Source organism: Homalodisca vitripennis, chromosome 7 (genome assembly GCF_021130785.1).
Source record: "Homalodisca vitripennis isolate AUS2020 chromosome 7, UT_GWSS_2.1, whole genome shotgun sequence".
NCBI classification, from domain to species: domain Eukaryota; kingdom Metazoa; phylum Arthropoda; class Insecta; order Hemiptera; family Cicadellidae; genus Homalodisca; species Homalodisca vitripennis.
Window position 1 is genome coordinate 128,707,607 of NC_060213.1, and position 27,053 is coordinate 128,734,659.

The window sequence follows — 27,053 nt, forward strand, 5'->3', positions numbered from 1 at the left end:
ACTTGTTCTTTTGTTGTTTTTAAAATATCTTCAGCCCAAAACCTAAAAGGATTAAAGTTGATCTCGTTGATCTCTGTTACCGCCTCCTCCTCGTCTGAAACATATTCTTCTTCTGTAAATACAAAACTGTTCTCCTCAAAACATGCATTGCTTAATTGCTTCCTTCAGTAATTTTCTTGATTTCTCTGATAACGTGTCCTCTTCAGTCACATCTTCATCGATAAACATTTCCCGACAATTTCACTTTCAGCAACAATGAAAAGACCTGTCAATAACTGTTAAATTATATTGAGGTCACTGGATCTTCAAATCTGGTCTATAGTTCTGACATTCATGACGCCTCTGTCCATTGTTTTATTGGCTTCCAAGTTGCGATATTTCTAATTAGATTAGCTACATCACATCTTACAAAGCACTCGGGAAGATGATCATATTTTTTACGAATCAGAATTATATAGCATTGGGAGATGTATTCAACTGTGTCTTTACATTTGGTAAACGCCTTTATTACTCCATACAATAAAGCTTTTGATCTATCGCATATAACCGTTCTAGGGCTTGGAGCTCTATCTCGTGTCCAATATTCTAACCAGCATTGTACTGCAATGCTGTCAACTCGTTCAGTTAGCATATTTGAGTCACAAGAAAGGATAAATTATGTCTATCAATCGTAACTCCTTGGTAAAAAATATATTTCCATACTTATTTTTGAAAGGCCGAGGTTTTATTCATTGATCCTCAAGTGACATTGATAATTAGTGTAGGATGTAGAATCTTGGAGCATTTGAAAAACGGTTTATTGTAGTATCACTGGTATTTTGATATTGCTATTTTTAACGGTTACACCACACAACTTATTGACAACATACTTCACAAATCAATCAAAAGAAAATTAAGAAAATCTAGAACAACATTACTACCACTTCAAGATAATAAACAAGAATTCATCTGTACAACATACAGTAACATTTCAAATCAATTGCAGAAAATCTGTAAAAGCATACAAACAAATCTATCACTTATAAAACAAACAACAAATTATCACAAATATTAGGGAATCCCAAGGACAAAACCACATTAGAAAACAAATCAGGAATTTACGAAATTAAATGCAACGGCTGTGATAAATTGTACATTGGCCAAACTAAAAGGAACATTAAGACACGATTCAAAGAACACTTTGCACATATGAAATATGGAAGAAATGAAAAAATCTGCTGTGGCGAATCACTGTATTGAATCTGGAGACACAATCTCTAATAAAAATTTACGATTATTAAAAGAAGTTACAAACACAATACACTTAAATGCTTGGGAAACATTTTACATTAACATAAATCAAGAAAAACTTATCAATAATGAAGATGGACCAATTCAAAATTCAGTTTCACTCTCATCTCAATTTGTAAAAAAATTAAAATTAAATTCTGATTAAATATTTTATACTGGCTAAACGAACATCCAAATTGTTTACCATATGTTATTATAAAATTAGTTATCATTACAAAAATGTAAAGATTTGGTAATTTGTGAAGTGCCTGATGATGGAATATTTGATTCAGAAAGGCCTTGCACAAAATAAAAAATTATAGGTATTGGAAAATGTTGTATTCCTTTATCTAGTGATACTACAATATTTAGTGTAGGGTTGGAAAGTAGATCGCATAATCCTCTATATAAATGTATCTGCGACGGCGTCTAGTATCTTACAAAATATTTGTCAAGACTGGATCATGAATACTCTCTATGTGTGGTGATGTTTACGTTGCTGCTATTACAGCATCAGTCACATTTTTTTGAATTTTCCCCCTGTTATATATTTATTCTTTAGGCACATTATCGCATTTAATGATGGTAGATGTGGTGGCTCCTAATCACCGTAGGTCATTAAATTATTCGCTGTCTTGGCCCTTTACCCTGATGCTGTATCATGGTCAGCAGTTAATGCTGTTTTCACCTCGTCTTTTGCGATTCCTTTTACTTGCCATTTACCAGGGGTGCGCTTTTGGAAGGATTAGTTAAAATATACTTGCAATGGATAGTTACAACTGCACCAAAAATGTGCGATATGCCAAAAAAGTAAATAAAATAAAAACTGACAGACAGTAACTAAATTTGGATTAAATTATATTTCTAAAAAAATAAAAATTCATACAGCTCAAAGAAACTTTTAACTTAACCGACTCTACCAGTTTATATAGATAAGTGCCCCCAAATTATTTCCCTATAGTATGTTCCCAATGTAATCTGTACTACAAACATATGTGGCAAAGGGTCATGTATTTAACCAGGACATACTAAATTTTTTATTGTTATAATAATGTAAAACATTCTAACAGTGATTCTGAATACTGATACTGATCCTGAACATAACAACACGATGAAAGGTGGTGCGATATTGTAGATAAGATATTTTACTACCTACTTCCTGGCTGGCGCAAAACCTTCTTGTCTCTTTTATACATTTTTGTTGATAAAAGTTTTAAAGAAAGGGGTAAAACTATATGCAATTAGTGAATTAGAACATCGCTGGCCCGGCTACATGTTTTTGTTAACTCAAATAGCTTATTGCTTTGAGTATAAATTCTGATACGGCTGTACAAATTATAAAAAATCAGTAACAACTCGTGGTATAAAATTATTTTCGTGAAATTCCAAGATGTCCGGGCTGGCGACATGGTCTGGCTACTACGTTTTTATGAATAACTTTTTATTGATTTGAGTGTAAATTCTGATACTTCCGTACAAATTAGTGCTAAATAAGTAATAAGTCTTTACATAGAATTGTTTCCAGGAAATTTCACCAGCGGCATGTTTCAACGGATATACCGCTGGCCCGACCACTACGTTTTTGGCAATATCTGTTTAACGTATGGGGTAACAATTCTGATATTGCTGTACAAATTACTATAAAATGGGTACTAAATCGTGGTATTACTGTTTTCGTGAAATTTAAACATAGCCGGGCTAGTATGTCGCTGGCTCGGCCACTTCGTTTTTGTTAATAACTTTTTGTTGTGTTGGGTACTAAGTCTGAAATGAGTACTAAAATCGTGGTATAATTTTCTAAATGAAATTCCGACATGACCGTTCCAGCGACATGGACATAAAAAAAAGAATTTCGTCAGCCTAAACGTGATAAGGTTGAATGACGCTCAACCATATTCCATGATTGGACATACACCATTATATACCTTATTCTTGTGTATGTAAAATTATAAAGTTTGAGGCACAATTTGAAATGTGCAGACGAAATCCTTCTCTAGATAATTGTCACACAATACATTCAAATTTTTATGCATTGAATTAGGTTTCATAGCAGTGTTTAAAAATAAAAGTGCCGGTGAGTTAGGGAAGGTATTACTGTAAAACGCAAAATTGCACAGAAATCAAATCTCACCACCAACTTTTATCATTGCTTTACACTCTATTATTCTTTCTTTTTAATCTATGTATAAACATATCCCATTTAAAAATAGGTATATGATTAAACCCAGTCTGTATACAAATTTATTTATTCTACTGTTTTCTCATTGACATTATGGTTAGTCATGGGACAGTGTAAATAATTCGTGAATGCTTAGTCAAATACCCGGGACTAACATGCATTACAGTGCTTGGTTAGTACTGTAATGGAGATATCAAAGGCAAAGTTACTGTCTAACATTTACTGTACATTTAAAGACTGTTATAAAACCCATCTTAGTTGTCTTTTGACAGACCTGCGCATGTACATACATTTCAACAAGACTAAATCGACTATGGAATAAAAGAACTAAGACTAGACAAAATTATAATGTCCATAAATACACTCTTGGCCCATTTTGTTGATCGTGGCAAACATTGTTAACATTGGCGTCGGAAATATAATTAATTCGAACCTGAAGTGCTCATACACGTTCAAAGTTTACGGAATTGTGCCCGAGGCCGCGGGCAACTGCTAGTGAGAAATAAGGATGTCTTTAATACAATAGTTCGTCGCAGGAAAACAAACACGAGCCAATATCTAAAATTTCAATCGATCTACAAATAATCTGCCAAAGAAATAAAATTGCATAACTATGGGTTAAAAGAAAAAAGAAAAAACATTAAATCGGATCTTATAAAAACTATACAAATATATATATATATATATATATATATATATATATATATATATATATATAGTTTTTAGACTAGTCTATCAAAAATAAGAGCAAAAAAAAACAGTATAAAAATTACCTTGAATAAAAAATGAAAACAAAGAAAAATTTACGTATATGTCGATATCTTATATGCTGGGATTATCGGAGAAAACAGTAGAGAGAAAATATAAGGTTAGAACCGCTCATATAACACAAAACACTGTCAGACAGTCTCGTAAAAACCAAACCAAAGTTGACACGCAAGACTCAAAAAAATATTTGTACAGTATATCATGTTCTTGTAATCATAAATAAGCGAGTCAAAAAGACTACAAAATCTTAAAACTAATGGCCATAAAGTAAAATATACGAAAAAGGGGTTAGTAAAAATGTCAAAAATTACTTAACATTGCTGGTTTGAAAATCATAATATGAAATAGGAAGAAGCCGTGAGACATCCAGTATAATACACCGAGATGATAATTTTCTCAAACGCAAACTTATTGAGGCTTCAGTCATAAATCAGAAAACCAAGCGATAAGTTATCCTTTTGGTTGAGGTTACTTCACTTAACAAATACCAATACTAAAAAAATAATTAATTAGGAAACTAAAAATGTAAATACATCAATACATGAAGTTCTAGGACCAAAACATAGGGCCAAAGGACTCTTCCCCCTCTGAAGGTTTTTTTGGCGTCTTTACTCTTCTACGCCCCGACCAGCGCCTGTCTCATTGTTTCAGATTACACGCCGTGATACCGCAGGAAATGCCGACATTAATTTTCTTGTTAGTCTCCCACTTTCACCTGTGCTGGTGTAATGTGTATTTGTGTCACTTATGTGCAGTGACAACGCCTACGTTCATTTCCTTTGTTTGCACTTCAAGCAGTTGCCGGGTATGATCCTTTTCTTTTCTTCTTTATTGGCAATTGCAGCACGTTGTAGGTAAATGCATGTGTATGTATTAACTTTTTTCACGTCTGACGAAGAGGACAGATTTCAATCCTTATAATTTGGTGTTATACATTCTGAAACATATAACGGTGTCAAGTATCGGAAATCCCATTTCCCTTCAACAGACAACAAGAATTCCAAAATTAAAAATGTATTATAATATTGGTTAATATTTTGGGCAATGAATATGGTTATTTAATTTGATTGCGTCTGGGAATTGTTCTCCAATATGTTTTATACATGCTATTATCAGCCAAACTTTTAGCGAACCCAGCGGTAACAGCACACCATCCACTGACGACACAGCCTTGCTTACCTCTCATCAAAATCTGATTCTTGTATCTCAAATCCTATCTCTAACTGTATAATCTATAAATATTAGTGGAAAATCCTACGGAGCATACTTCAAGCTCCTTAGTATGCGAATAACAACATTAATCAAGTCTTAAATATCCCATTTATAATTCACAAAATAACTAATTTAAGCCCCACCCACATATATAAACAATCAACAATCACTCCAATCACATTACTCTGAACTTACGTGATTGTAGTGACAGTTTTAACACACTAAAATAAACACAGTGTACTTGATCTACCAATGAGAAATATTTGAGTGTTTTCTAAGCCGAAACCAGAAAATTATCTGGCCTTGGCTAAGCATAGTTTATGTTAGTTACGTAATTGACCTCTTCTAATCCATGCTTATGTAATTAGCCCTCATATTTATTGTTTACTTGTATTGAATTGATTTTAAATATCAAATAAAGATTCAAATATTATTTCGTATACTTAATCTTATAGTTTAAGATTTTTAACACTTGAAATGGATGGATTTCAATCTTTGCAATGTAACGGACGCAAGTCGTGTGACACGTGTATATGTTGTATTTTCCAATCAATCGTATGACTTGATCGTCTTGGAGTGACTGACGTGCTGGCCCGCATCTCTATAAAAACTGAATTTGAACGGCAGGTGTAACAATACAGTCGTTCTGATGATGTTACCTTTAACACGAATAGCTAGCTGTTTATAAAAATATGTTTGGTACTTTGGGATTATACCGACCACACCAGTATGAAGAACACAAAAAATAGAAATTTATAGAAACAAACATGATAGAACGAAAAAACAACTCTTCAATTACAAAATTACAAACTTACAAGCATTTCCAGGTATTGTGATCGGTATTGTTGTCGCTGTTATCTTATCTTTCTCGAGAATCCTGATTACGGCAGGCCGCGCGGCATCACGTGATTTGCACGGTACATCATTGCCTTTCCATTACAATTCAATTTATATTTCTGATTAGCCCCTCTAGAATTTGATATTTTACTGATAGGTACTATCTCGAGGGATGTTTTTCTTTCGTCGACATCAGCGCGGGGCAGCACCGAAGGTGCTGTCAATGCCCGCGCTGATGGCCGGAGGCACTCGCATTTTGGGTGGCGGAATGTGATCAAGAATAAAAACAAGTTTTGAGTGTTTTTTTTAATAAAAAGTTTAGTTTGGTAAATGTTTGTTTTTGTTGAATTTTTGTGTTTGGAGAAATGTAGAGGTAAAACACGGAAGTACAACAAAGCGATGCACCAGCTGAACGGGCGGCGAGACTCTGCAATCACGTTATCTACTAGACGCTCGACTTTGACCTCTGTCTGAGGATGGGGAGGTGTTTGCGATAAGACAATTCCTGTTTTATATTGACGAAATATTGTTCTAACGCTAATCTAGTAATCAGTAGAAACGAAATGTGAAATAACGATTCATGTCTGGGTGTGGTCGGTATAATCCCAAAGTACCTAAAAATATGTTTTTATTGTATGTTGCCATGCTATATATTCTACATATATTCTTACATCTATTCTTTTTGAGGAACCCAAACCTATTTGTTATTTGTAAAATTGTAATAAGCATTGGTTTATAGGACATTTGTTATTTAAAACACAATAATTTAGTGAAATAAAATATTCACTACATGTAGTATTTAATTCACATACATCAGTAATTTACAGCATTTTACTCTTTGGTAACATAATGATGATTACCAATGCCATCTGCAATGCCGTCCTGTCTGTGGAAGTTCATTAGTCTTGTAATCTTTGTAATTTCGTGACTAGTGGAACGTAAAAGATTGTCTAGTGTTTTCAAATTTGGATTAAAATTTGTGTTTCTGTTAATATTTGTCGAGTTGGTTTCTTTTAAATCGTGGTTTTAATTAAATATATTGGTTATGGCTAAATGTATAAGCTATTTTGCGTTTAAATTAATTCCGTTTTAATTGTTTCCCATACCTATTCCTAAACTTGACAGACAGCTATGAGTCCTTGTCCACATATTTAGTTTTAGTGAAGCCTTTAACCTTGCAGACAATGCTGGTGTGGACCTTTAGCACCAAGTTTAATATTTTTATCCTAATCGGTTGTGATTATTTTTGACAAGAATAGTTACAAAGCGAAGAACAAGTAGGCCCTACCTAATTTCCAAGTGTTTACTTCTTTGAGCAGACCAAAAGATGGGTGATGATTCTCCAGCTCAGATCCTTATGAAAAAGGGTAGAAGAGGTGCAGCAGCACATGTTCATGCAGACTGTGCTAATAATACATCTCCTGGAGTTTTAGGAGAAATATTAGACATATTGTTGAATCCAGGGAAAGCTATTGATGAATGGGGGACTTTGGATTGGATCAAATGGCTTATGGCAGGAGGAAGAACACCTGACGAATTCTCTTCAATTGGTAAGTTTAAGTTTTATACATAAGAAAATTTAAGTAGACTTAAGTACTTTTTATACAAAAAATTAATTTGGTCATTCTATATAAACTCAACATCAATATATTACATTATTATCTAATTTCATCATTGACATATCATTACAACCATGCAGCGATAAGTCTGTGGTATCAATTTACAATAACGTGACCATGGAAAGGTATGTTCATTTTTTCCCCTGAAAACTACAATTTTTCCTGAAAACAATAGAGAAGAAAAAATTCGTCGGCAACGAAAATCAAAAGAGTTACGATTTTTTGAAAACTCTGTTTTTGACAATATCTCTGGCAATTTTACTGAAATGATGCTGACAAGTACGTTAATTCTGTCAACGATGCCTGCCCGCTGCGCACTGCTTGCTCTTTTAGAAAAAAAAATTAACTCGAGCTTGCAAAAGTCGAATCCCAGATCACGTGATGCCCCTGATCCTTAACCCTCCAAGTGTTGTTCGACAAAATTTTGTCGGTTATTTTCCATTTTTAACGCAATAATGCCCGAAAGGCATCAATATAATACAATAATATACTTTCCCCCCAGTTTTTATGCACCTGTGATAATAATACTTGGCTATAAATGCCCAACCCATGAAAAAAAAGTCCATTTTTCATGGTCACGGTATTGTAAATAAATACCAAGTCTGTATACGGGAAAAATATATCAAACTATTTTAAAATTCCATAAGCCTGACTTTGCATTTGTATAAACTAACAAAATACCACCTGTTGTTATCATTTAAATTCAAATTGGGCCTCTAATAACTTTTATTAAACTCATAAAGGATTAGGTCTAATTTTATATTTATAAAGTCCACAAGCACTGTGACTTCATCTATGGCTCGACTCAATTATCACACACAATGCAATGTAGTTTAAAAAAATAAACAACTCTTATGATACTAGCCCTATTGAGGTGTAGAAAGTTCTAGTTTCTGAATTCCATGAAGTGATAAGACTACTGTTGTTGAGGTGCTCAATTTGCGTTGAACTTTTTATATAAGATCTACACTTGGTTATACATTCGATTGTAATATTTCTAGGCCTACTGCACACATTTAACGTGTATGATGGTTAGGCCTATAATAAATTTATTAAAATCTATGAAAGGTTATCTATAGCCATGGGTGGGATAGTTGCTCTGTGTTTTTAGACATTCAAGAAATAAGATATTATTATAATTAAATTTTATGTGAGTGTTTGGAAGAATAGTTGGTTTATCCTTATTTTAAAATCCTTTTAGTAAGTAAGTTAAAACTCTATACAAGTTAGTTAGGCTATTAAAACCTTACATCTGTAATGTCTTAAAACAACTGTCACATATGGTCCTACAGAGAATAAACATGATTTAAGTTGTTTGTCTATGTTTTTTTTTACTCAGTAAACTATTCCTAAATTAATTTTATAAATGTTTTGACAATAGGAAATGAAAATTAGTGGCTCTTCCAGTGAAGAGAATTTTTTTGAAATCAATACAATACATATTTAGCCTATCATCAAGTTTGCAGTTACTAGTCGAGTCTCTTAAATTTTAGACACCATAATCTGTATTTCACAGTCATTGTCTTCGTAGCTTAATGAAGTTGCAACATACCTGTAAACTTAGATAGTTGACTTCTTTCTTGCTGTTTGTAACTGTACCAAAATATAGGTTTCTCACATCATCTTTACAGTGATTAGTTACTGTAATGTCAGCAGTCCGTTTAGGTAGGCCTATCTGAAAGATGTACAGTACTATTTTAATTATCTGTCATGAAATCTCTGTAGATAGCAGAATAAACAGTCTTGGTTTGAAAGTTTGCACTTTTCCCAAAGTACAGTAAAACTCTGGATAACCAAACTCAGATCAACTGAAATGGTTGTATGAATGATTGCGCCAATCCTCCGCATTTCAGTAGAAGAGAAGAAGCGTGTGTGATGCATAGCTGGAGCAACCGACCGTCTAGCGCTACTGGTATTAGTAATCTCCCACACTCCTGCCTCCGTTCCCAAAGCATTACTTACAGAACGTATTTTTACACAATTGGTATTCCTCTACACACCCATTCTAATAGGTTATTGTTAGGTGCAATAGGGTTAACTGAAAAATTGGTTATCTGAAATTGCTGTCCAGTTTATTTCGGTTAACCGGAGTCTTACTGTATCTTTCAGATAACTGTCCTAATGTTTATGAATATTTATATGATCCCACTCTCGAAACACAAGGCTCAGTTTCTTCTAAACTACCCACTCCAAATTTTAGTTAAATCCAATATTTGTTTTTCTTTTAGCTGCTTTATTTCGACGATCAATTAAAGATAGGTCTATAGTACTTTTACATGTCTGGAGGCCACTATTTTAACAGTTTTTCTTTCTGGGGACCTAAAAAAACAACATTATTGATTTACTGTGAAATGTCATTATGATGATCGGTTCTTGTTTTCTGCCTCCTGAAATGAAATTATGTCTTTGAGAAATCGGCTACTCTGCCCCTATCTCTCACTCCAAGAAAAGTAACTCCAAATTAATTTGTGTATCTTGTAATTTTTGCCTACCCCTACTTTATTTTAAACAGTTCTACCCTTGTGTTTGAATCTTTACTGTTTCTCGACTTAATTGAAGTAAGTTTAACTTCATATTTTATAAAATACATTTTCAATGGTTAGCTAAAAATGTTTCAGGTGAGTAAAGAATACTTACTTATCTGAATTGAAGATACTACAGTGAAGTTAAATATCTGGGTACGGTGCTTGATAAAAAGCTAATATTATAATTCAGATTTGAAGTCGCTACTGCATTGTACAGAAGTTGCTCTCCATAAAAGTAGCCAGTTCCGTAGTAGAACTCGGGGTATTGGTCTGAGATGGTTATCTGGCTTTACAAGACCACCGTGAGACCAGTGATCGGCTATAGGTGTGTAGTCTGGTGGCCTAAAGAAGAGCAAAAAGCTATGATGGCTGGACTACATGCGTCCGCCTATAGGTTATCTCTGCACTGGTGATGCTGTGCGCTTCAGTCCTACAGCAGCTTTAGAAGCAACGTATGGGTTGCCTCCTTCACTCTTTTTACGTGAAGGGTGACTCTGACTCTTTGTGTTGTAAAACTTTCAGGGGTTGAACTCAAGGAAGCTAAGCTACTTGGCTGGGCATATGAGTATAATCAATAAATTGGACAAATGACGTATGCTCGTATCTTGCTTGGATATCGGATTCCATGCCGAAACAGTTCTGTTTGATCATCCTTGCCAGATGATCATACCAGAGCACCAACTGTGGCAGCAGAATGGCCCCTCTTTTGGGAAGGGAGCACAGAGCACAGATCAGAACTGGTATACAGAAGATCAAGGGAGAACAAAGGAGTGGATACTTCTGGTTCTATAAGACACTGGGTTCCGCCCCGAAAGTCTTTCAGACAGACAAACAGTGTGCAATACATCTGTGTACCTGGATCAAGTTCTCAGGAAAACCAAAGGGTGCCAAGATCTATATACTATCGGACAGTCAAGCTGCACTGAGAACTCTCAGTAGCTGTACTTTTGTGTCCTGGTTGATCTGGGAGACTGGGACTGTCTAATACTACTTAACACCCTGAATACCCAAAACAACATTACTATGGGATAGTACCAATTATAACAGGTGGAACTCTTTCTTCCAACTGAAATCCAATACACTTTTTATTTATGTAATGTTTTGCAGACACAAGTTAACTCAGTTTGTACCTTCTTGTGTATAGAACACATATTTAAGGAAATGTTACAATAAATATATTGCTTTTAAATTTTAGGTAGGGTTGTGCTCTTAAAATATATTTATGTAAATGAGGTTTATCAGCTGAACATTAGGGCAGTCTCTACCACCAGTTGGTTTCAAAAATAGATTTTGATTAAATTTGGTATGGAGGTAGTCCTCATACAGATTAGGAAAATTGGCAATTTTTCCAAAATATTTCAAACAGTTTCAAAGTTACGGCTTTGTAAAGTTTCTAAAAAAAACCACCAAAATACAGCAACCAACACGTTTTGGAATCAACTACTTTACCCATAATTGAGATACAGAGATGGGAGTGGTGTCGTTTACTCAGTTTTAAATGCGCTTTCTTTTGATGTGGACAACAACGTACTTTGTCATGAAAAGCGTATATATTGACAAGTCAAATTTAAAATTTCGATTCTTTCACAAAGTGCATTTAAAAGTCAATGTATTATAACATCCACCATGGATCTATATTGAATTATACTGAGTTCTCTCAATCAGCCAGTACACACTAGGGCATCTGCCCCAGCAAGCATGTTAAGAGGCATACTATAGCATTGTTCTTGCCTAAAACAACAATTTGTATTTGGATGGTTTTGTAAGATGTGTTCTGTAAACTTTACTAGAGGATTATAAACATTAATGTTGGAAATTGATTCTACTGCTTTCTTGAATGAGCACGTCCAATATTACCTTGAAATATTATACCCATTTATAAGAAATTTCCAACTATTTTAATTTTGTTGTACCAGTGATATTTTAGCCTTTATCGGTAAGTGGTTATACCAAACAAAGTTTTTACGTGTATAGTAAATAAAATATTAAACCTTCGATAAATTACCAGGCGGACGGACGGACAACCTTTTTTTCACAAATTTGACATATCAGTTGATCTTACATATTTTAGTTTGTAGTGCAATAATTATTAAATGTTTAGTACTTTGATGGAAAGAATCACATTTTAAATATTAGATTGAATCATGTTGTTTTCGTTAACTGACACTTTTGCAGTTTATTTTGCGTCATTTCATTAATCAGATAAAGTGTTTTATGGAATCAGACGCATCTAAATAAAGTGCTTATCAACCAATGACGCAATTAAATATAGTTAGGCTATATTGGAACCATTGGCTCACTTTCTTCTTTTGTAAATGGTTAGATGGATATTTTTAAATTGTTGGAAATAGATTTTTATTTACATTTTAGGCATAATTCAGGCCCTATTTCTTTTATACCAATTTGCTTATAGATAGAATTGAGGAATGTAGTTCTTCTTGTTTGTAGTTAAAAATTATTAAGTGGTGTGGTCTGCTCATTCGTTTTGATTGTACCAGGTCATTATCTTACCCTCCCATCTCTACTCCTTTTGTTTTACTCTAGTACTTTAGTCAGTCATTCAAATCAGATGTATAAGAATATTAATTGTCTTATTACACAGTTCAGGGATTGAATATTGATGGTACATGGAAATGATAAACAATGAGTTTGCCTCAGTTTTTATAACCAATACCAAGAATATAATATATAAATGCAACATTCAGATGATACAAATAGACAGAATATTGCTTTCCACTGGGAAGAATATACTGAATTCTCTTGTGCGCTTGTACTGGGAGATTTTTAGTGAAAATGTGTGGATTTAAATAAAATATTGCTATCACTTAGATAAGATTACTACATACTATATGCTTACAAATTCTGTGTAGTCATTATATTGGGCATAAATTACTAGGAAAACAAAAACAAAAAGTTTATTGATATGTTTTGTTGGGTGTAAATTGGGTGTATATGCAGAAGTTTTTTTTACAATTACATAAGTTTTTTTAATTGTATGTATTTATTACAAAAGGTTTTAAAATTCATTTATGATATAGCGCAGGTATTTACCAATTGTAAATAACTGTTACGTCAAGTTTTCCTTATTGTTAAAAAAAAGAATTCTTTTGAAAAAGTATTCTGCTGAGCTTAATTTATTTAAAACTTGAAATTCCATCAACCTACCCAGGGTTGTAAACATTGTACTGAATAGTATGGAAAGGAATTTCAAGGGCTAGTACATTGATTATTCTGGAATCCGAAAACGATTTTCGGTAAAAACTACACCAAACATAGCTTATCATTCACTACCAGATGCCAGATTACTAAATTACAGCTGAGGAGGCAAGGATGCAACAATCCAACCCCTTTTTTCAGACATGCAAACTCAATGAATTACCACTGTTAACAATCTTGATACTACACTCCAAGTCTTGTCTGAAGTTATGGACCAACTGTTGACTCCACTGACAAATATTATTCAGATAAACTTCTAACACCATTTGTGAAAATCACAAACATCCATTGAGGAAGAAATGTTTCCATCCTAATTAAAAATTTTCAAAATCTTCTAAAACTTAAACAAGAGAACCCTCAAAACGTTGCTAATTGAAAACAAATTTCCCTGCTCTCACAGGTTTCAAAATCCATTAGAAAAGTCATTCTTACTACACTCTTAAAGTATTTCAAAGAGAACCAGTTACTAAATAAAAAAATCAGATTTATTTCAGGAAATCTACCTCTAATGTGATTTTTGACCATGTTTGAATACACAATTGACAATGTAGAAATCATCAACACCATTATCAGCTTCTACCTTAGTAGTAACATCTTTGATTGTCTTAGCCACGACTATACTTGCCAAATTCCATAATATTGGTGTTGGACACACCTACCTAGACCTTAGTAACGTCTTTGATTATCTTAGCCACTGACTATACTTACCAAATTCCATAATCTTGGTGTTGAACACACAGCCCTTAGTTGGTTTACTAGCTACCTCGAAAGATGAAAGTATATAGTGGAACTAAACAAAACTACCAAGAGACTCCATAATGAGTTCAATCTCACCCCCTGCCAGCAAGGAGAGGAGTTCCGTAAGGCTCTTTTTACTAGCTACCTCAAAAGACAAAAGTATACAGTGAAACTAAAGAAAACTACCAAGAGACTCCATAATCAGTTCAATCTCACCCCCTGCCAGCAAGGAGAGGAGTTCCGTAAGGCTCTTTTTACTAGCTACCTCAAAAGACAAAAGTATATAGTGGAACTAAAGAATACTACCAAGAGACTCCATAATCAGTTCAATCACACCCTCTGCCAGCAAGGAGAGGAGTTCCATAAGGATCTTTTTACTAGCTACCCCGAAAGACAAAAGTATACAGTGAAACTAAAGAAAACTACCAAGAGACTCCATAATCAGTTCAATCTCACCCTCTGCCAGCAAGAAGAGAAGTTCCATAAGGATCTTTTTACTAGCTACCTCAAAAGACAAAAGTATATAGTGAAACTAAAGAAAACTACCAAGAGACTCCACAATCAGTTCAATCTCACCCTCTGCCAGCAAGAAGAGAAGTTCCATAAGGATCTTTTTACTAGCTACACCGAAAGACAAAAGTATACAGTGAAATTAAAGAAAACTACCAAGAGACTCCACAATCAGTTCAATCTCACCCTCTGCCAGCAAGAAGAGAAGTTCCATAAGGATCTTTTTACTAGCTACACCGAAAGACAAAAGTATACAGTGAAATTAAAGAAAACTACCAAGAGACTCCATAATCAGTTCAATCTCACCCCTGCCAGCAAGGAGAGGAGTTCCATAAGGCTCTTTTTACTAGCTACCTCAAAAGACAAAAGTATATAGTGGAACTAAAGAATACTACCAAGAGACTCCATAATCAGTTCAATCTCACCCTCTGCCAGCAAGGAGAGGAGTTCCATAAGGATCTTTTTACTAGCTACCCCGAAAGACAAAAGTATACAGTGAAACTAAAGAAAACTACCAAGAGACTCCATAATCAGTTCAATCTCACCCTCTGCCAGCAAGAAGAGAAGTTCCATAAGGATCTTTTTACTAGCTACCTCAAAAGACAAAAGTATATAGTGAAACTAAAGAAAACTACCAAGAGACTCCACAATCAGTTCAATCTCACCCTCTGCCAGCAAGAAGAGAAGTTCCATAAGGATCTTTTTACTAGCTACACCGAAAGACAAAAGTATACAGTGAAATTAAAGAAAACTACTAAGAGACTCCACAATCAGTTCAATCTCACCCTCTGCCAGCAAGAAGAGAAGTTCCATAAGGATCTTTTTACTAGCTACACCGAAAGACAAAAGTATACAGTGAAATTAAAGAAAACTACCAAGAGACTCCATAATCAGTTCAATCTCACCCCTGCCAGCAAGGAGAGGAGTTCCATAAGGATCTGTGGTACTTTGGGATTATACCAACCACACCCAGACCTGAATCGTTATTTGACATTTTGCTTCTACTGATTACTAGATTAGCGTAGAACAATATTCGTCAATATAAAACAGGAATTGTCTTATCGCAATTCCTCAGACAGAGGTCAAAGTCGAGCGGTCTAGTAGATAACGTGATTGCAGAGTCTCGCCGCCCGTTCAGCTGGTGCGTCGCTTTGTTGTACTTCCGTGTTTTACCTTTACATTTCTCCAAAAACAAACATTACCAAACTAAAACTAAAGTCTTTATTGAAAAAACACTCAAAACTTGTTTTTATTCTTGATCACACTCCGCCACCCAAAATGCGAGTGCCTCCGGCCTTTGGTGCTGCCGAAGCCCACGCTGATGTCAACGAAAGAAAAACATCCCTCGAGATAGTACCTATCAGTAAAATATCAAATTCTAGAGGGTCTGATCAGAAATATAAATTGAATTGTAATGGAAAGGCAATTATGTACCGTGCAAATCATGTGATGCCGCGCGGCCTACCGTAATCGGGATTCTCGAGAAAGATAAGATAACAGCGACAACAATACCGATCAAAATACCTGGAAATGCTTGTAAGTTTGTAATTTTGTAATTAAAGAGTTGTTTTTTCGTTCTATCATGTTTGTTTCTATAAATTTATATTTTTGTGTTCTTCATACTGGTGTGGTCGGTATAATCCCAAAGTACCGGATCTGTCATTGAACAAGTTCCAATTACTTGATATATAAATGACCTTACTAAATACTTAAATGAATATAGCAAAATGATCATGTATGCAGATGACAAAATGTTTTATTTACAGCAAGTAGAAATATTGAACAACTAGAAATAAACACGCACATAGCTTTCAACACGGCTCAAGAATAATTAAATTATCTAGTTCTCAAAGAGAAAAAAAAATAAACAAATGACTGGGTAGAAAAAAGGTACTCATTAGTATCTTTATCTGGTAGGTATAACTGATCTGACAAGACTCCAAACAGTGATGAAATTAGTAAACATCTCACCATAATACTTGATGAGAACCATAAGTTTAACTCCGCATTGTTTGTTAAAAAGAACCAAGACAACTAGTACTCATAAAGCTACAAGAACTGCATATCAAGTGTTATTTTCGAGCAATTGCACTATGGAATAACTGTTTAGGGTGCTTACTAGATTATTTTGGTTCTTCTTTATGAAAATCGTTTCATATGCATCAACGGATTTTTTATTTTGGACTTCTTTTAATAATTTTGCATAATTGAAAAAGAGTGTCCAGTTTGAAGTGCATTTTTGCCATGGCCGATCTTTCTTCTTGTTGATATTTTAAACAAGCTCTGTGTTCCCTATATTTAAAATACATCGGCCAAACAAAAAGAAAGTTAAAAAAAGAGAGCTAAGGAAATCATCTAGTAAATAACGAACCTGAGCCTTTTCAAAATTCACCGTTACTATATTTGATCTAACTAAATATCAAAGTTATTTCTTATTTTTTACATAGACATACTGTCCTGTCATAGAATATTATCTCCTTGTATTTTTATGACATATGTTTTTATTTAGTACAAAATTGTTCATATTATTAGTGTAACCACTTTTATTCAGTTATGTGGGTCTGATGATGTGCTCATTGAGTATGAAAGGCCTCACAGAAATAAAAAACGTATATTATTGGAGTGTTTGTTTTAAATTAGTAATTAATTCCAATAAGAAGAGAGCTTCTAGTTAGTATTTTATGATTATATTATTATTTATAAATTATAATAATTTTAACAACCAATTATGTATTTTTTATCAATTTACACTATTTATTATTCAGCATGTGCAATTAGTGAATAAAGATTGTTACGTGTAATGTTTGATCACTGTCAGATAACTATATAAAAAAACTGAGTCACTACATTCAGCCATATGTAGTTGGTCTGTTTATAGTTAAACTGACATCAAAACAAATCAACAACATATTAACTAGATAATATAACTCAAACTGTTTAACACAACATATTATTTAGATAATGAGAATATACAAGTTATTACATTTAAGGAATAATGTCTTACAATAACCATGTATATAAAAAAGAACAACTTTATAACCTGTATCAATCACTACTACTATAATCATGAGTATCAATCAGACTATTCTTTACTAATGTTACTATCTATGATAACTCCACAAATAAACAATATTTCATCATCTCGCATCAATCAGGCTAACCTGTACTAATTTTACTGTCTATGACATCTGAAAAAAAAACAAAAAACAAAAAAAAAACAATGTTTTACCTTACATCAATCAGACTAATCTTGACTAATTGTTACTGTCTATGACATTTGCACAAAAAAACAATGTTTTACCTCACATCAATCAGACTATCTCTACTAGTGTTATTGCATTGTATATATTTTTGGTACTTAAGCTTTTGACATTATACATTTCTATCTTAGGGTTAGACAATAGGGTTAATAAATTATTTATATTTTTCTTGCACGATAGAAAACAAACAATTACCAGAATTGTTATGGCAATAAAAATATTGTTCCTATTTTTATTCTTACATTTTCATCTAGTAAATGATTTTGAACACAGTTATGTGTTATATATTACGATTTTCTTCAATTACTTATTTTTAGACCTATAGATGAGGTATGAATGTCAATGTTTAGAAACTACATGCACTTTTGTTTTACACTGCAACTTTTTGCACTAGGGAGTTATATGTTTAAAAACTATGTTACACTTACACTGATTGTATAAAGAAAGTATTACTATATTTGCTGAGCACTTGCTTTTGGAAATGTTGTTTCTAAAAACTAATTTTTCTCATTTCCGTGCTTGTAGGTACTATGTGCTCATATAATCTATTAAGAAAAATATATTTACAATCTATATTTTATGCTGAATAAAATGACATGAAACACCGGTAGGATTAGGTAAGAGAAATAAGTTTCATAATTATAAACAAAGATGTTTGCAAAATAGCCGAACACATCTGGCTACTGGGAGGTTTTAACATAGCTGAACTTTAATTAACTTGATGGAAACAACTTCAATTATCTGAGCAACAATTATTAATTAATTAATATATATATATATATATATATATATATATATATATATATATATATATATATGATAGTGTGATATCATAAGGTAGGCTATTGTTTAAAGAGCACATGATTTTGTTGTTGTTGGATCAAACATTCTGTAAGCAGTCGGGTTACGGCCAAATTAGTCGTCAACTCTGTTGAGTTGGAGTTGGCAGCTCACTGTTGGATTCACTCCATTTGGCCAACAAAATGTCTTTCAATAAGAATTTCCCCCCTCTCCCCTTCTTCATAAACAACATGACAACCCACACACACACACACACACACACACACACACACACACACAGACATGCTTCATTTAACATGACAGACCATAATTTGCTCCCGCTGATTCACATTAATCTTCTTTCTTCATATTTCAAGCTTGTATTTTTTGTCAGCATTAACAGTAATATGACATTTGTGGAGCAAACGTTGCAATTCAAGTCTTTCTATAATTGGATTTGTTTGTTTCAGGAAACAATTTCTTACTTAGATAATTTTTATCAAGTGAACCTGATAATGTTTATTTATAATAGACCTACTGAACATGCTCAAAGTTTTTAAACCGTTACACAGGGTGGCTGGTCATCAGTGTTACAACAATTTTTGGGTGAAATTACAAAGTAAATGAAGTGTAATGATGCATGTAAGAGGTTCCAAGTAAAAAAAATTGGCTTCAAAAAGAATTATTTTATTTTTTTCTAAAATAACCATGTTTTTAAACATATTACAGCAATTTCTCAACTACCTGTAAACGGATTTGAGTAAATGACGTAATTTTCATATTCTACATTAAATTTTGAATAGGAATAAGTAAAAATTTTAAAGGATCAATAATAAAAACTCCATTGTTAATAGTTCCAAAGTTTAAAATTTAAGTATCTGTTAAAAACAAAAAAACATTGGTCTATTGTATTTTTCTACACCCTGTATACAAGAAGGTAGCTAAATATTTTAAAAACTGCGCCATTTTAAAAGCTTTCCAACCATACACTACACTTTTGAGGTTTAGATCTGCATATGTTCATTTTAGTGTTTTGAAATCTCCAAAACAACGGGGTGCAGTAAAACGGTTTAAAAGGCAATTTATAACAAAAAAGGGATAATATAAACGTACAAAGTAGTATTAATTTACTAGTGTCATAATAATCTGTTTTGATTATCAAAAACTAATTTTCTATTTATTTCATGTCCATAAATAATTATTTAACTATCAAAACAACACTGTTATTTTGAATTATTCTTATCTATTAGGTAATGATAAGATTAAATGGATTATTCCTGTTTTCTTCTTCATGTTATTTTTTATCTTCTGATCAAGCAAATACCTGCTTAGATAAAACATTGTGGTCAGTCAGTTCTTCTTTGTCAGTGATGCTAGAACCATGTCTTTTTCAAATCGCGAATACGCTGACATGCACTTCATCTACGGGCTGTGCGACGGTAATGCGGCACAGAGGGAGTACAGGGCTCGCTATCCTGACCGTGTTACTCCTAGTTCACAGGTGTTCTCCAGACTCCACCAGCGCTTAACAGAAGCAGGTTTTTCCATAGGTTGAAAAGAGAGGTAGGTCCTAATATTGATGTTTATGCAGATGAAGATATTTTACCAAGGGTTGAGGATGATCCCGAACTAAGTACTAGACAGCTAGCTACAGCTACTGGCCTTTCTCGTTGGAAAGTTTCTAATGTTTTGAAGTCTAATACGTTTCACCCGTACCATTTAACCCTGGTTCAATCACTTAAACCAAATGACTTTGAATCGAGAAGAACGTTCTGTCGATGGCTCCTAAACAAAGACATTGAAGAGTATCACTTTTTCAAAAAAATATTGTGGACAGATGAAGCCAGTTTTACAAGATAGGGTGTTTTCAACTCCCATAACATGCATTTTGGGCTACAGACAATCCTAGAGCTATGAGAGAATCATCTTTTCAGCATCGGTTCACAATAAACGTGTGGGCGGGAGTAGTTGGTGATATTTTCTTGGGACCCTATGTCATTGATGGAAGTTTAACAGGAGAAAAGTATCTTGACTTTTTACAACATAACTTGTCTCAACTTCTAGATCAACTCACTCGACAACAAAGAGAAGAGTTAATTTTTCAACACGACGTTGCACCTCCTCACTTTTCCAACAATGCTAGGCAGTGGTTGAATGAAAACTATCCAACTTGGATTGGGCGAGGAGGGACTGTTGCTTGGCCACCCAGATCTCCGGATCTCAACCCCATGGACTTCTATGTTTGGGGGTACATGAAGAGCCTGGTGTACAAGACAGTCGTTCCCAACGAAGTGGATCTGCACGACCGTATATTTGACGCTGCAAACAAAGTGAGGGATGAGTTGTCTTACAAGGTTACTGTGCGTGCCATTCGGAAAAGAGCAAGAGCCTGTGTTCGGGGAAATGGAGGGCAATTTGAACATAAAATAAAGTAGAGTGTTCTCAAATCGATATGATTGTAATCATACTGTATTTTCACTGCTTGCTTGTCTTTTCTAATGAATAAATACAATGTGTGTATACTTAGTTTTTTAACCAGTTATTAAATTTTTTTAATATAAGCCCATTTGGTAAATGTTCACGCATAATCAAGTATTTTTTGAAAAACATTTGGCCCAATCCAAGTAAAAGCGAACTATTAGATTTTTTGAATCATGTGCAATTATAATAATTGTATAAATACAAAATAATTAATGTTTAAAATTTTTGTTTTTTTTTACAATTATCATGTCTTAACATGTTAAAGAATTTCAAAAAAATTTTGTTAGATTTTAAACAAATAGTAAGCATGTATTCAGCGAAAATTTTGTTTTAGTAATAGTTTGAACAGTTTTTAAGTTCCCTGTGTTTTCTTGTATTCAAACCACTGAAACAAACATATTCAGATTCAAACTTCAATAGTTTAGTGTATGGTTGGAAAGCTTATTATAAAATGGTGCAGTTTTTAAAATATTTAGCTACCTTCTTGTATACGGGGTGTAGAAAAATACAATAGACGAATGTTTTTTTTATTTTTAACAGATACCTAAACTTTAAACTTTGGAACTATTAACAATGGAGTTTTTATTATTGATCCTTTAAAATTTTTACTTATTCCTATTCAAAATGTAATGTAGAATACGAAAATTACGTCATTTACTCAAATCCGTTTACAGGTAGTTGAGAAATTGTTGTAATATGTTTAAAAACATGGTTATTTTAGAAAAAATTAAAATAATTCTTTTTGGAGCAAATTTTTTGACTTGGAACCTCTTACATGCATCATTACACTTCATTTACTTTGTAATTTCACCCAAAAATTTTTGTAACACTAATGACCAGCCACCCTGTATATACAGTGCCTGTCAAAAGTGAAAGAACACCACCGAAATACTATTATCTAGGCTTTAGTCCTTAAACGTTTGCTAAATCTAATTTCATTATGCTATTGTCAGATAGCCCATGAAAAGCAAAATTTTTTGACTCAAATTAGACCTCTATCTTTAATGCAGCAGATTCCACAAAAATGTTTCCGTTTGTAAAAATTGCGTAACAAACCAAAGAAATTAATGTAAACAAATATTTAACTCTAGAACAGATAGCATTATACAAATAGTTTAGACATATAAATAGGTTATTAGTTTAGGAATATTTAGCTGGTCTTAGAACAAATTTTAAAAACTTGTGAAAAGTTTAGTTTCATAGTTGGAGTCATTATATTGTATAAAAACTTAACAACCATGTAGATGTGGATTTTATGAGTTAGTATAACTGCTTTGTTACTATTTGATCTTGAACAGCTGTCAAATCTTAGTTTACACTGTTTTTAAGTCAATGGGAATATCTAATTTAACCTCGTGACAGATATCTCACATTAAAAAAGACGTTTGATCTTCCGGACATATATTAGTTTGGTTATTCAAACACATGTGAAAGAAATTACCAAATACAAAATAATTGGATCAGAAAAAGTAAGGGCTCTGTGGTGTAGTGGTAGCACACTCACCCGGCAAGTGAGGGATCTGGGTTCGAGTCCTGGCAGAGCAAGTACTTTTTGTAATTCAAAATGCTAATTGAAATTATATATGTTTACATAAAACCAAATTTTTTGAATAATATTTCATGTGTAACTGACATTTCGGCTCTGTTTAGTTAGTAGTAGTGCTGTGTGGATAATGAATTGTAATTTTGTAATAAATTATATAAACATTATTTTTAAGACATTTAATACTTTTTCATATTGCTCAAAAGTAATATGCTTCAAAAAATCCCTTTAAAAATCTATTGTGTGGATTTTGTAGTGAATTTTTTTGACAAACACACATGTGCATGCATGCCTGCGTGTGCTCACACACAAAGAAAGTTAAGAGTTGGCTAAAGAATCAAATCTTTTAGAAAAAAACAAAACAAGTCTTAATTTTACATGTCCATGATAAAAAAGTTATAAATGTTATATAATTATCATTTTGAAGCAAACCCCTAGGGTGAACAGCTTAGAAATGTTGAATTATGGTGATTCACTTAATTATCAATAAATTGGATTTCAGTAAAAAGGTTAGCCCATTGGTATGGTATTTTCTAATTTTTTTCTTCCTAGTAACTGCTATTCCTTTGGGGTTTTGCAAGGTTTAGAAACAAATTACAATAGCTTGTGTTTTATATTATCTTTATAGTTATGGAAATTCACAAAATACACATACACACGGTTGGTGGGTCTGTAGCATCCAAATTGTATCATAGACCGAGTGTAAACTACTCTTCATTCGTTTATTTACCTTCATTCTAGATTAGTTTTCTACAAGCAATACGCTTATAAATGTTTTATGTAGGTTTGGTGATCTAAATGGAATTAAAATTCAAATAAACATTTGAAAGTCAGTAAATTAGCTTTAGTGTTTCAAGAAGTTTGATGTCCTTGAACTTGTTTCTGGATAAGTTATCAAACCTAATTAACTTGAGGAAACAGTTAGCTAAATTTACCTACAAACTCTTACTGTATTGATGGTGCTTGGTGAGTCCTCTGTCAACAGTAAAATCACCATGTGATTTATTTATTGCCATATAATATAAGAGATTACTTACTGACAAACTGGTTGAATCATGAAGTTCATTAATTGGCCAAGTCCTTTGTCGAATCACAAAGTATATAATTACTAATACAATATTTGTACTTCCAAACTAAGCTGCACAGTGACCAAAATAAGCTGCTCAACAAATATAAGCTGTATAAGACTCTCAAGGTACACACTATCTGATGTTATAAGCAGTGCCACAAACTTAAGCTGTGGGAATAAGCGTGTAATTTGTCAATAATTCACATGGACTTCCTAGCTACACACTGTCTGTAATTATAAGCAGTGCCACAAACTTAAGCTATGGGAATAAGCGTGTAATATGTCAATAATACACATGGACTTTTAAACTACACAATGTCTGATATTATAAGCAGTGCCACAAACTTAAGCTGTGGAATAAGCATGTTATATGTCAATAATACACATGGACTCTTAAACTACACAATGTCTGATATTATAAGCAGGGCCACAAACATAAGCTGTGGGAATAAGCATTTTATATGTCAATAATACACATGGACTCTTAAACTACACAATGTCTGATATTATAAGCAGTGTCACTAACTTAAGCTGTAGTAATATGTAGCAACAAACTTTTACTACTATAAGCTATGGGAGTGAGTGGAGGATAGTTTGAGCAATACTATGTATATTACATAAATAGCCATTTCGACTTCAAGCTAAACAATCCTTCCAGAATGTTTGTGATAATGATAAACTGACTTGAATGTGTTGCAGTGCGCAGATATGACAATGCGACGACCTGCGGGCTTGTGTGGACAGCCAACTTTGTGGCGTATCGATGTCGCACGTGTGGGATCTCACCCTGCATGTCTCTGTGTGCTGAATGTTTGTGATAATGATAAACTGACTTGAATGTGTTGCAGTGCGCAGATATGACAATGCGACGACCTGCGGGCTTGTGTGGACAGCCAACTTTGTGGCGTATCGATGTCGCACGTGTGGGATCTCACCCTGCATGTCTCTGTGTGCTGAATGTTTGTGATAATGATAAACTGACTTGAATGTGTTGCAGTGCGCAGATATGACAATGCGACGACCTGCGGGCTTGTGTGGACAGCCAACTTTGTGGCGTATCGATGTCGCACGTGTGGGATCTCACCCTGCATGTCTCTGTGTGCTGAATGTTTGTGATAATGATAAACTGACTTGAATGTGTTGCAGTGCGCAGATATGACAATGCGACGACCTGCGGGCTTGTGTGGACAGCCAACTTTGTGGCGTATCGATGTCGCACATGTGGGATCTCACCCTGCATGTCACTGTGTGCCGAATGCTTCCAGAAGGGTGACCATGACGGACATGACTTCAACATGTTCCGCAGCCAGGCTGGTGGTGCCTGCGACTGCGGAGATACTTCTGTCATGAAAGAGACAGGGTGAGTTCTAGATCTTGTTAATCGTCTCAATCGTTATTCACTTGAATACGTCAAGGGAAAAACAAGCCCAGTCACATTTTGCAAATAGGAAATAGATTTTAAAGTTTAAAATCTAGTTTCTAGGTTAGAACTAACCTTTATTTTAATGCTATTATCAATACTTCACTCTTTTAACTTAACTATTTAAGTATGTTTTTTAATATAAATAAAAATAAATATTAATATCAATTCTTTTTTCAAATACTATTTGGTTAAAGTACAGAATATTAATATTAATGTTTTTAAAATATTTGGTTAAAGTACAGTTTTTACAGTTTGTTCTTCCTCTTCAAACTAAATGCGGATTGAGAGCGGTGCAAAATTATACAAATATTTATTTTCCATATAAAACTTAACACATTGAAAATATAATTCAATTTGGATTGCTTCATTTAACCCTCCAGGGCTTAAAATTAGAAACACCATCAGCGCTCACGGAGGTTTCCTCCAGGTTAGTGAATAATGGATATCATAGTCGTGTTTTTATTTGCTTAAATATTCATACTGATGTAATTACAATGTAATATATTCATTTTTAGAAATTAAATAAAAATTACTCTCTTATGTAATGAATTTTCCAAATAAGAAATTCAAAATCTTAAAAAATGTTATTGTATAATAACAACATGATTAATTTTAAGGAATAATGCAATTAATTGTAAAAATGTTTAACCTACTGTAATAATATATGGAAATTAACTTAGTTTTTAACTTCTTACAAAAACAACACTTCAATTCTTGAGATATTATACAATTTGTAATGTCAATTATTACTCTGAAATCAAAATTTATTCTTTACTAAAAATTTTTTTACACACTACACAAAGTTTCAAAACATTTTCCTTCTGGTTCTTATAACGACAATGTTCACTCCATAAACAGTACTGAAATGTTCCCTAGCACACTGGTACTGTACTGTTAAGTCTCTCGTCTTCATTCTCCATTTCACAACATTCAAATAAAATATATTGTAAAACTTAAAAAGAAACCATCACAGGTCACACATTTAGGCGCACATGGATTATTACTTCGTAAAAACTAAACACAATAAGGCGCTCACGGAGATTTTGTCCAAGCACTACAAACACAACATCGGGCGCTCACGGAGGAATCGTCCAGTCTCGCACGGAAGTAGACCTTATACTGACAGATTTTAAGAAAGATAAGCGGGATGCTATTTTTTTTTTTTTTTTTTTTTTTTTTTTTGTTTCGCTTCCCCGAAAGATACTCGTGAAGTACACTGCGGGAAATGACTGCCAACATCAGAAAAGTAGTACTATTTGTAATAATAAAAAATACACGGAGGAAAACTCCGTTTAGCGCCCGATGTAGGGTTAAGACCCTAATTTTTTCATCCACATGGGGAATATTGGTGAAGTATTCTTGGATAGCATAACTACAAAATGTTTTTAAATCTTTCAAATCATTGTATTTGGCCTTCTTGATAGGCAGTGGACCTATAACTTTTTTCCTGTTACATTCTGACATACTATTTCAGTTTTTTTAAAGATGCTCATTGGTTTCCTTTGTTGTAGCAAAGCATTGCACTTGAGGAAAATCGTTATCTCCACAATCCATGTCAATTACTTAAATATACAAGACCTAAGCAACACATCAACAGTTATCTTGCTACTCAAACAACTAATAT

The 27,053-nt window shown here is 33.5% G+C and overlaps 1 protein-coding gene across 2 annotated transcripts in view; it reads left to right on the forward strand.

The window, feature by feature from the left end:
• The first annotated feature begins 7,592 nt into the window (after positions 1 to 7,592).
• Positions 7,593 to 27,053, forward strand: part of LOC124366308 (E3 ubiquitin-protein ligase Ubr3) — a 119,320-nt gene continuing 99,859 nt past the window's right edge. For both annotated transcript variants that reach the window (XM_046822750.1, XM_046822751.1), the window contains exons 1-2: positions 7,593 to 7,815; positions 25,153 to 25,366. In XM_046822750.1, the coding sequence (XP_046678706.1) occupies positions 7,593 to 7,815; positions 25,153 to 25,366 (437 nt within the window). The remainder of the gene's footprint in view (positions 7,816 to 25,152; positions 25,367 to 27,053) is intronic.